At 40.5% G+C, this 12512-nt stretch overlaps 2 protein-coding genes across 2 annotated transcripts in view; one reads left to right on the forward strand and one right to left on the reverse strand.

The window, feature by feature from the left end:
- stard13a (StAR related lipid transfer domain containing 13a) overlaps positions 1-2579 on the reverse strand; it is a 51336-nt gene extending 48757 nt beyond the window's left edge. The window contains exon 1 of the mRNA XM_026181698.1: positions 1609-2579. Within this exon, the coding sequence (XP_026037483.1) occupies positions 1609-2331 (723 nt within the window). The 5' untranslated portion in view covers positions 2332-2579. The remainder of the gene's footprint in view (positions 1-1608) is intronic.
- Positions 2580-7134: 4555 nt separating this feature from the next.
- On the forward strand, positions 7135-11096 carry rfc3 (replication factor C (activator 1) 3). Its single transcript, XM_026183176.1, has 9 exons — positions 7135-7376; positions 8943-9080; positions 9248-9315; positions 9461-9558; positions 9751-9932; positions 10044-10180; positions 10269-10367; positions 10452-10521; positions 10618-11096. The coding sequence occupies exons 1-9, from the start codon at positions 7290-7292 to the stop codon at positions 10807-10809; spliced, it is 1071 nt and encodes a 356-aa protein (XP_026038961.1). The 5' UTR covers positions 7135-7289; the 3' UTR covers positions 10810-11096.
- Positions 11097-12512: the final 1416 nt, after the last annotated feature.

Here is a 12512-nt window from a genome sequence, read left to right on the forward strand (position 1 = left end):
GGCCTAACTGTAATTCCCTTATAGTACTTCATCTTCTTTCATTATCCCAAACACAATTAACCAGATTGTAACTTGAATTAGAGATGGGAAGTCTCCAATAATGCTTTTGCTTTCTTAAGTATTAGGTGTACTTTGACATTTGTAAGCACTGGTAGTAGAGGTGCAAAGTAATTCTACAATATTCATCCAAATTCAGAAAACTACAGATATTAAGGGTTATCTCAGGCGAAATAATACTCACACAGACACAAATTCAAGAAAGTGAAGTCATATCATTATCTGTAAAAACACAGATTTATTTTTCTCAAGTTTCGGGGCATGACAGCAGGCTGCCAGAGACTAACGACAAATCTGTGGCAACGATTAATACACCTTCACATCTGAGCTATTAATAAGGCAGAATAATTATCACCAAGCCTGCAAGACACATTTTATTCCAAGCAAAGTTTAATTACTTGCTTTTAAACATTTAATTTGGCAAAAATGTCGTCCACATTCGGGGGATGTGTCCAAACTGCTCAGGCCAAAATATTCCAGGAATGTGTGAAACAGCAGTGGGGTTCCCTTCAATTAAACAGGTATTCAAATGAGCCCCGGCCTCAGTCTGTCAATAAGTAACTTGAAAAGCTACTTGGTCATAATCCTTTTATTTCAGGCCAAGGCGGGAAAGCTGCGTACAGCAAACCAGAGGACTGTTGTGGAAACGTGCCAGCAGCTGAGGGCTGCTCTGACAGGTGTGAGAACACAGTCAGGGGCACTGTCACACTACGGGAAGCCTGCTGGTGTGTTGCATGCTGGGAGGATTGGAGATGCTGGGCCAGACCAGGCCAGGCCAGGCCAAGGGAAATATGGGAGGAATTTCTAACAGGGGGGAACCTGCTGAAAGATTCCTATTTACTTAGACTCTCTTTTTTTTTAATTGAATTGAAGAAATAATGCAAAGATTTAGTAGCACACAAAAATGGAAGCTTTTTTTTTTTTTAAGTTTTATGCATTTAATAAAAAGAAAGAACAAAACAGGCTACTTTAAAAAATTCAAATACATTGTGCAGACCCCCTGCTGCCCTGCATCTATAGCCTAAATACAGCACTGGATCAGCACATGACAACTTGCTGTGCACGCAGCACACGAATGCAATGAATATTTTCCTCAAAGATGATATGAAAGTATTCCTATTTAGGAAATTCACTCCTGGCCCTCAAATGAAATCAAGCTCGAAATGTTTTGACGTTGCTGCCCTCTGGTGGCGCCTGTAGGGATCACAGTTGCAAAAAAAGATTTTAGCTGCAGGCATTCTGGCAGGTCTCTTTAGGAAACTAGAGGGGCGACATAATAAGATTAATTGTGGCTAAAATTGGCGTTACAGTCCAGGCTGCCTTGGCTCACTTGAATACTTGAATGGAGCAGTTGTTAATTTCACGAGTAAAACTTGTGCTTTTCCTGCTATGACCGGATCCCTCTCTGCTGTGGAAAAAGGATCAGGCTTTCCGCAGTGCAATTTAACACAGGATAAAGGCTTTTCAAGTGCTTTCTCTGGCTGTTCTACTAAGTGAACAAGACTTCTTTGTTTTTTATTATTGCCCAAGCCCCCCTCTTATTTTCCTTACCTGTTTTCCATTCTTCTCCCATGTGTCCTCCTCCTCCTGGCTACCTGTGAACCCAGGTTTGCCCTTGTTGAGTTTTTGCCAGTCAAATGGTGTGCTGTTAGGCTGGGCATCCTGTCTCCTCCTTAAGCACTTCCTGTTCCTGCTCAAGTTTCTACGACGACGGCTGACCAGGAATTCCTTATATTGTAACGTTGCAGGAAAGTCATCATCACCGTCTTCGCCCTCCGCCTCTTTAGAAGTGGATGACGATGACTCTCCGCCATCAGAGCTCTCGTTGATGACCTGATTGCCAGTCCCACAGTCGTAATCACAGAACACAATGGCGCTTGGGTGGTGTTTTACTACTCTTAGCACGTCCTCTGGTGTATTCATAGATGCAGGCAGACGTTTATGACAACATTTGTCCAGGACTGTTGGGGTCTCTGCAGGGCTCTCATCTTTCTGCTGAGGTATTTTAGCTCCACAGTCTTTTACATTCTCTGCCTCCATCTGAGAATCACTATGAACAGCTGCTCTGCGATCCAGGGATGACACCTCCATGTCCTGACCTGCTCCAGGAGACATGTCTGAACTCTGTCTGCATTCACAATGTCCATTCTGTCTGAAATCAGACACAGGAGCATCATGCAGGGAGCTCTTGTCCATTTTCAGCTCGTTCCATTTTGTGGTATGACTGGTTACAGGATCCAGAGCACAAAGCAGCAAAGGAACAGACTCAGACATGCTTCTTAGATGGCCGATGGAGGCTTGAGGCAGGAAAGTAGCTCGACCTTGAAGGTCACCCAACAGAAGATCGACAACCTGATGGTAAGTATGCCTGTTTGACTATTCCAGCACAGGCAATGCAGCTGATGGACCTTCATACATCTCTACTGAACCATCTGTAAGGAGCTGAACTGGACCAGCTGCAGCTGATAAACTGAAAGTACGCATGGATGATATTTACAGTTTGGACCAAATTTAAATGGCCCAAAGTTCTTTGATGCCTGAGTTATAGAGAAGAGGAAAGAAAAACAGAAATCGGTTAATCAAGAATACATTTAAAAATCCATCCATTCAATAACCCCTTTATACATAAATTCCAAAACATGAAGGATGTAGCACATAATATACAAATTCATACTCATATATGCAAATTAATCAATATTTTTTGACTGTCAGACGGTTCAATAAGCACTCAGTTGTCAAAACATTTGAATTTTCTGCCAATTATTTCATGAGCCAGCAGGGTCAAACCAGGAGCCCTCTTGCTTTAAGGCAACAGTACCAACCACTGCATCGCCACATGCAGTTTTAAAATAAAACAGATAGATTAAAAAAACACATGATTTGAGTATAAATCATTCTCCTACAAAGATAAAGCTCCTCCAGTGTTCCTCAGGTGAAACAGAGTGTGCATATTTGGGTAAACTGATCGATGTTCACATGTACGCGGGACGAAAAATATATATGAATGTGTAACAGAGAGCTATTTGTTTTGTAAATGGATGTAGAGGAACTTACGTGAAGCGCTCATGAAACTGCTGCTTGGACAGTTTTCAGAGGCCCATTCTGTGAATTCATTAGTTTTGTTTTAATGAATAACTCTCGGGGTAACGAGCAAAGGTTAGTGCTCCATTAAAATCTGCTGTCGATTCAACACTGCATACAGGACACTTAAAATGAATTAAAATAGCTCAGCGGCAGTGTGCTTTTACAAGATTACTTTAATATGTAGAAAAATATTTTTCCATTTTTAGTGAAATTATGTGACTCATATCAGTCACATCATGAATGTGATTGTTGGCTGATTCCTCTGTAACTCTGACATTTTCATTATTTTTCTTTTCTCGCATTTTTCTCAAACGCATTGTTTTTTCCTGCAACATAGCTATTTTTGTCTGGAGCCAACACACCCTTTCCTACCCTGGTTCTCAATGTTTTCGTTGCCTTTCAGACACACACACACAGACACACTCATGTTTAACCCTCAAATTACATAGAAATACTTATTCACTGTAGAGCACAGAGAGTATTTACATGCAAAAATCCTTTCCAACATAGAGGATTAATACAGCAATGTCGCAAATGTCACTATTTCCCACATGTTAGCTGAGATGTGAAACATCATCAACATCATTTCAATCCTCTCTAACTGACAGAATATGAGAGAATTTGGGATTCTGACCTACTTCTTAAAAAACACACACACATAAATGAAAGCACGCTGCATTGTAAACAAACACAGACTCATATTTACAACATACCAGACATTTTAGCACAAAGGTTGTGTCACCCAGGAAGTCTTTCCTCAGAGCAGGCTGAAGATCAGGGGGTAGCAGATCTAACAAAGTGACCTGTGCGTTTATACAGCGTGAAACCGACTAAGTTTATGTGGGGAAAGACGTGAAATGCTGAGAGGGGAGGAGAGTGAAAGAAGGGCTGAGGAATGCTTTTCCCTCCTACATTACCTCACCGAGAACACATAGAGAGCTCCACGGGCAGGTGTTTAGATTATTTGTGTAAGCGTGCCTGTCTGAAGTGCGGCTGTTATTTATTATTTTTCATGTGAATGAAAGTTTGTGCAAGGCAAAAAAAAGAAAAAAAAAGGGTAAATGATTCACTCCAGACAAAGGAAATCAAATCTTTTTGTTGGTCGATCGAGCAGATTAAATATCTGCACGAAGACAAACCAGACTCCCTCCCTCCCCTGTTCACTCATTGCTATACAATATGGCCCAGAGCAAAAGATTTTTCACCTCAGAAGCAGATTCCTCAACAGCACATGAGGTAATGCTTCAAACTCTTCTTATCTTCTGTAAATATCTCGCCTTCCAGACTATTTCTAACAGCCTGTGCGCTTTCATCAACAACTGAAAGACCTGTGATATTTACAGAGAAGTGGATGGACTGAAAAGTTTTCAGGATTGTTTGAAAACACAGATTTTCCCATTTTGGAGGGAACCTCTGTGGTCTGGGGTGAAGCTCTGCTATTTGTATGTTAACCTTGAAAATGATCCCGCCTGTTGAGGCCCGTTTTTTGGGAGAAGAGGTCCGGACAAGGGGGAAGACCGTAGAAGTCTCTTTGCTTACTGTGACATCAACTTCTCAGGGTATTACTTAATTACTTAAGCCGTTACATTAGGCATCAGCAATGTAATAAAATCCTAATCAGAATAACTTCAAAGTTTCACATCCAAATCTTTGGTTCATCAGGAACATCGTGACTTATTTAAATGTTGAGATTAACATTTACTTTAAATTGTGACGATCGCGATTAATGTTTTACTGTTTTGAAGAATTTCACATTCATGAGAGCGATCCTGTTTGAAGAATCTTGATAAACCTTCCCCAGATGTTTCACAGCTCCACTGTGCTGTGATGATTTATCTCCAGTCTATTAATAAAACATGCACGTATTTCAATACAAGCTACGCTAACCTGCTGAGACACGCTTCGTGTAGCATTCCTGTGAAAAAAAAGGTATAGTCGCCTGGATCAGGTTGAGCAGAGTAAAAAGAAAAGAATAAAAACAAAATGGAGAAAAACAGACATCAAGGTCATGTTTGATGGGTAAAGTTTGAATGTTTAGAGGGAAAAAAAACATGTTTCTGGTATTTTAAGTGTACAAATCAATTCCACGGAGGGGTCACACCAAACATTTATGAGGAGTAGCTGCAGAAAGAAATAACTGCTTTATCTTGACAGTGTTGAATGTATATACTGTTTGAAATGCAAAAGAGAATAAATCCTCATTTTGACAGCAAACATTCAGTCAGATCAGAGAAGAAAAACGACCTTTTGAACTCTGTTGTTGCAGAAAACAAGGTATTAAAATTCTGAACCTGTTCTTCTGATAAAGGAGGGAAATATAATGACTCATAGAGAAATACGCTTCTGTTCTGTGGATGTGAGCCTGAGCGTACACTCAAAGCATGCATTTATTGTTCATTTATATCGGCCAGTCACATGGTAGCAGCTCACTGAGTAGACATGGTCCAGACGACCTGCTGGAGGTCAAACTGAGCATCAGAATGGGGAAGAGAGGTGATTTTGACAGACAGGCTGCTCTGAGTATTTAAGAAAATGCTGATCTACGGGGATTTTCCCAAACAACCATCTCTAGCATTCATAAAAACAAATGCCCTGAAAAAGAGAAAACATCTGGTGAGCAGCAGTTCTCAGGGTGAAAAGGCTAGACTGCATTGAACTGATAGGAGGGTAACAGTACTCAATAAAATCATTAGAATCAAGCTGTGTGGAGTAGCATTTCTGAATACATAACAAGACAAATCCTGAAGCTACACCAGCAGCTAAGAACATGAAACTGAGGTTAATTTTAACACAGGTTCATCAAAATTGGACAAAAGTTTGGAAAACTGTCACCTGGTGTCTCATAAGTTTTGATTTTTGCTAGTAGGGTCAGATTTTGGTGTAAATAACATGAAACCATGGATCCACCCTGCCTTGTATAAGCAGCTCAGGCTGCTGCTGCTGGTGGTGTAATGGTGTCAAGGGTATTTTCTTGGCACACTTTAGGTCCCTTAGTACCAGCTGAGCATGGTTTAAATGCTACAGACTACTGATCATGTCCATCCCTTTATGATCATAGCATATGTATCTTCTGATGGCTGCTTCCAGCTGGATAACACACCATGTCACAAAGCTCAAATCATCTCAAACTGGTTTCTTGAGCATTAAAAAAAACTGTCTGTACTCAAATGACCTCCAGAGGCATCTCTGATATGTTACCAATGTTAACATATGGACCCATATCACAAAGAACAAAGACAGTTCTGAAAGCAAATGGGATCCAAACCCAGTACAATGCTTGCCTACTAAAGTATATATAGTGTATATTTTCTTCTGCTTTTCTTTCTTTTCTTTTTTTACTTTTTCACTTTTATGAATGATGCAAAACCAGAGTCGTGGGTTAAAGAAAAAGGTGCTCTGACCAAATAATGATCACAGAGATAGAAAACGCAAATAATTGTACAGTAAGGTCAGCTCCTCTAGAAAAAAATCCCCAAAACTAAAAACTACGCACTCATACCTTTTCATTGTCAAATGACAGCTTTGTTTTTGCAGCATGGGATTAACTGTCTCACATTCCTCTGTGATATTAGTCTGTTTTCCATGAACAAATCCTTTATATCGCTTCCACCCAGTAAGGCATGTCATCTGCTGTAAAGACGATGACATGAATGTCCGTTTGCACCTGGACACGAGAGATGTCACGCATGAGTGGCACAAGCAAAGGTCATTTGGTATCGCCTGTTTAGAGGAATTACACACAGTTTTAAAGACAAATGTGCTGACTGCGAATGTGTGACTCCACAGAACTCTCAATAGTACTAGCTAAAAAGCTAAATAAATCACATATAAAGTGTATTTTAGAATGTGGAGGGAATAAAAAAATCACATTTTAGCGCATTCACAGATTATTGAATTACTGAGTTACGTTATTTTACTGAGTCCTATATAAAAAAAAATATCTGTTTTGTTTTTGTTTTTTTGCGCAATGAAAATTCCGGTTTACCTACGCGCCTGTAGCAGATTTGTCCTCTCCGTCTCTCCGTAGCCGAGCAGGAACCAGTCGCGCGGGTTGCTGTGTGAATAACATTTCGCGGGAGATTAGCAAGCGTAGAGTGTGTCTGCTGTCAACACGGACGACTGTAACGTTTTACTGAATCCATAGCAGAATGAGTTTGTGGGTGGACAAATATCGTCCGTCGTCCCTCGGGAAACTGGACTTTCATAAAGAGCAGGCGGCGCAGCTCAAAAACCTGGTAAGAGAAATAAGCTCCTCCATGATGGCTGTTTATTCAGATTGGCGGTAGCGTCGTAAATAATGCTGCATGTGAGCAGGCATGATCGACAAGTTTAGCTTTGCAAGACAATTGTGGGGGGATTTACTGAGCTGGTTAAGAGGTTTTTGTGTACAGCTTGTAAAACAACCCCGTTCATGCTATCGTGGACGTTACTAGCTATGTGCAACTTGTTCCACTTTGACACTATAATGGAGCCAGAACCTCACAGTATTGACCAAGAGGGAAAATAGATCCCTATATCTGATGGAGCAAATGCCATTTTAATAAGGCTTCACATCCGCTTAAAGATGATCTCATCCTCTCACACTTTCTGTATACACATCACACACACCATCCTTTCCTAGACAGAGTATTGTGCACACACAACTTGTGTTTTTGAAGTGCTTGTTCACATATGTTCATCGTTTAGGAGGTACTATTCATACTTTTTGTGTTTCTTATTCCATTCATGTGAATGCTTGAAAATGGTGTTTTCAAAAACATACAGTTTTGGTGAGAAAATTTAATCCACTGACGTCTTGGTCATGAGTGTAATGGTAATATTGAGCTTTTAATCATTCCATCCATCTATCCATCCATCCAAACTATTGTTCTTCCAAGTTGGAATGATTGCATGGTGCATATCTTTTATGACTTTAAAAATAATTGGTTGTAAAAGTTTGAATTTATTTTAGATTTTCTCTCATCTCTGAAGAGTTCATTTAAATTGGTTGATTTCTAGCATGGACCCGGCTTTTAAGCATAATCCACAAAAGGGTTCAGTTTAGCCAGGAGCTTTTAGTAGTTTAGCCTGCTTTTCCAAACCAGCTTTGGTTTATTTTTAGGATGATTGTCCTGTTACAGCACCCAATTTTGTCCAAGTTTCAACCATCTAGATTTTGGATGTAGTCCCCCTTCTCCATTATTCCATCCACTCTGTGCAGTGTACCGCTACCACTGGCACATCTTCAATTACTGACTTTGGCATTTTACATTGTTCTGAGTATTGGTCAATCCAATAAGTGCTGTCAAACAAATCCTTTCTATGTTGGCAAAGAGAAACTTCCAGTTGTAGTCGACTGTGATAACTAATGAGAAGTTAATAGGTCTGAAGTTAACCTTCAGCACCATCAATAAAATAAATTTAAACTTGTTCACCCAATTCTTGTTTTTTGGGTTGTTGTCTTGTGTTTTGGTCATTTAAGATGTATACTGCACAACGTTTTTACGCTGGAGAAACAAAATCCCAAAATAACCATGACATGACCTTGATAATTCATGAGTTGACGTAAACTCCTGAACAAGAACAGCTAAGAAAAAGTAATATAAAAAGGTATATAATATACTGTAGATAATGAAAAGTAAAGTTTAATAACAGTTGTCACATTTTCTTTGCATGCAGAGCAGTGCTGCTCTCATTGGCAACATAACGCAATGTTGGTAATATTTAAAAGCAAAGATATAATGTCTGATTCTTTAGAAAAAAAAACTTCAAACACAAGGAAAAAAGAAAGAAAAACTACAAATTTTGTGTTAATGTTTCAGGTTCAGGGTGGTGACTTCCCACACTTGTTGGTGTACGGTCCATCAGGTGCAGGCAAGAAGACTCGCATCATGTGTCTGCTGAGGGAGCTCTACGGTCCTGGGGTGGAAAAGCTTCGCATTGAGCACCAGACCATTGTGGTAAGAGGGAAAATAATTAAACAATCACTCTCCCCAAGCGAATAACTTCTGTAAAATACACCTTTCACATGCTGTATTTAGAGTCACATCTCTGATCAATCTTCAACTTTTTAGACTTACAACTTAAAGATTTAGTTGATTTCCCAGTTTGTGGTTTTTGTCTGCAGGCTCCCTCAAAGAAGAAAATTGAGATTAACACCATAGCCAGCAACTATCACTTGGAAGTAAATCCAAGGTGAGGAGATATTCTTACTTGATAGTTGCACTCCTGTATCTTTACTTTTTCCCTCCAGTACATGTGACAACTATAGTTGCTATAAAAGGCCTTTTTGCTTCAGCTTTAATGTTTGTTTATTGTATTTCTGTTCTGTGCTGTACAGTGATGCGGGGAACCAGGACCGCGTGGTGATTCAAGAGCTGATCAAAACTGTGGCACAGTCTCAGCAAATCCAGTCGAGCACACAGAGAGACTTCAAAGGTAGAAGTGTGCTAATTTAGCCTGTAGTCAAATGTATGAAGACTTAACCGTTAAGAGTAAAAATGTAGACTTGCGGGATTATGTTTTATCTGTGAACTCATTTCACCTATTTACCATTTAGCTCTGTGAAGTCACAGCATCTACCTGTCACTTATTTAGCAATTGGCACCCTTATCTTTTTCTTTTTCTCAGTGGTGTTGCTAACAGAGGTGGACAGACTGACGAAGGATGCCCAGCACGCTTTGCGTCGGACGATGGAAAAGTACATGGCCACCTGCAGACTCATCCTCTGCTCCACCTCTACATCCAAAGTCATCGGGCCAATTAGGAGCCGTTGTCTGGCGATTAGAGTTCCTCTGCCGAGCACAGAAGAGGTGAGACGAATTTGGTGTCTTTTGGCGTGCTCTTACTAATCTACATTATTTGGAACTTGTGTTTTTGTTCATTAAAGTAACTTTTTCTCTGCTGTATTCTTGTTTTTTAAGGTTTGTAATATTCTTACGTCCGTCTGTAAAAAGGAGGGTCTCGTCCTCCCGCCTGAGCTGGCCAAGCAAATCGGCGAGAAATCTGGTCGCAACCTCCGTAAAGCGCTTTTGATGTGCGAAGCCTGCCGAGTGCAGCAGTAAGTTGTGGCAAAACTTACTATTTTCTTTCTTATGTTGGAATTAAACCTAAACACATACTTATTTAGCATATCTTATCATTCACAGGTATCCATTCTCAGTGGACCAAGACGTCCCGGAGACAGACTGGGAGGTTTATCTTAGAGAAACGGCTAATGCCATCGTCAGCCAGCAGAGTCCTCAAAGGTACATGTGACAGAGATTTGGTTCTGTTAGAGATCAAACTTGTGGAGATACTTTGATGAAAATTCCCACCCGTGTTTGTTCCAGGTTGTTGGAGGTCCGAGCCAGACTGTATGAGCTCCTGACCCACTGCATCCCTCCTGAGATTATCATGAAGGTATCGTTTACTTCACGTTATCTCCTGTGAAAGTGCAGTTTGTGGTTGTCTTTAATGAAGAGGCTGTAAAAGTGTCCTTGTTCATTCCTCTAACAGTGTCTCGTGAAAGAGTTGCTTAATAACTGTGATGGGCAGCTGAAGACGGAGGTGGCTCACATTGCAGCCTACTATGAGCACAGACTACAGCTGGGGAGCAAAGCCATCTACCACCTGGAGGCGTTCACTGCCAAGTTCATGGCCATCTACAAGAAGTTCATGGAAGATGGTCTGGATGCGATGATGTTTTGACTTTAAGTGGACTTTAAATAGACCGATATTTTTCTGGTCAGGAGTTTAACAGCTGCGTTTCTTTGTTGCCTCCACAACTTTCACTGGACTTGAGACAGGCTTCTGTTCTTTTTAGGCATTGTGGTGATGCTGACACAGTTTACTCCACAATAAGTCTTACAGTTTCTGGCTTTATGTGTAGTTGCCCAAAACCCTCAGCGCTAAACGCTGTTAGTAAACTTTGATCTCTCTGTGTAGTCGTGTAAACTACTAATAGGGGTGGTGTGATGACCACCCCGGGAGGGGGAGGGGGGGGGGAATTCACATTGTACTGAACAAAACAATAAATTGCTTTGATTACAGATATTCTGATCTGTATGCTGTATGGATGTGACCAAATCTATAATGATTATCATAAACACTGAGCCTTTTTTTTTAACCTGAAATCGAGATATTGATGCATGGTACGTATGAGCAAAGGGGGATGTAACGCATCATATTTCAGGATGAGTCAGCCTGTAGTAAATGGATAACAAGATTGCCCAAACTAGGGTGAATACAATTACAGATGGGTGATACATTCATTCATGTATGCACAGCTCGCTGAAGGTCCCTCCACACCATTTCCATCAGGCCTCAGTGTGGACTTTGGGTCATTGGAGCACTTTATTTTCTTTTTTCAGCCTCTCTGTTGTAAATTTGTTGCTGTGTTTGGGATCGTTGTCCTATTGCTTGTCCTAATTTCACCAGAATACTTTGGCATACAGAGGAGTTTGTGGCCACTTCACGGTCCTGTGGCTGCAAAACGAGCCCAGATCATCAGCCCTCCACTAGTTGGTATGAGGTGTTTGAGCTGATATGCTAATTGGCTTTTGTTAAAAGTAATGCTGTGCAGCATGACCAACATCTGCATTTTTGTTTTTCCTGTCGAAAGAAAATTGTTCCAGAAGTCTTGTGGTTTGTTCAGATGCATCTGAGCTGTGCTGCCATGTTCCTTTTAGAGAGGCTTTCTCCTGGCAGTCCTTCCAAAGATGCTGCATGTGTTCAGCCTTTTTTTAATTGTATTGTCATGAATTCTAACATTTAACCTGCTAACTGAGGACTATGAGTCTGAGCTGTAGGCCACTCCTGGGAAAACTGTACACGTGTAAACGCACAGCTTAGTGCTCCAGAGCAGCAAACTCAAAATTTCTGCTTTTATAGAGGAGTTACTCTTGCAACCTACTTTATTCCTGTGGAAGTGCACTTAGAGTGTAGTGTGTACTTGGTTTTTCACAGGCCTGCATAGACTCCTGTGAAAACTTTCTTTTTCACAGCTGTACGTACTGTACGTAAAGGCAGCTGGAACAAGGGCGTAATGCAACATGTTTCCAGGGTGAGCCAAAGCATGTGTGCTGCAGGTATGTAATTATATAACTGTGGGCTCTAACCACATTACTTCAGGACACACAAACAGAGATTCACTTGCACTAACAAAAATGGCCAAACTAATGCAAATAATACAAAAAAGCTGAATTATAGAGCTTAATTTACACTTTTTGTTAAGTGTCCAAATAAATAATTACATGTCTTTTAAAAGCTCACTGTCCTGTAATCTTTCTTGTTAAACTCAAAGTAACTTAGAGGTGGAATGAATGCGGTTTGTGTCCTGCGAATCAAAATTAATTTTGTGACTGTCAGACCTTTGATCCCAACTCTAACATGTCTGCGCAGCTTCATTTGTG

This window comes from Astatotilapia calliptera, chromosome 10 (genome assembly GCF_900246225.1).
Source record: "Astatotilapia calliptera chromosome 10, fAstCal1.2, whole genome shotgun sequence".
Classification (NCBI taxonomy): domain Eukaryota; kingdom Metazoa; phylum Chordata; class Actinopteri; order Cichliformes; family Cichlidae; genus Astatotilapia; species Astatotilapia calliptera.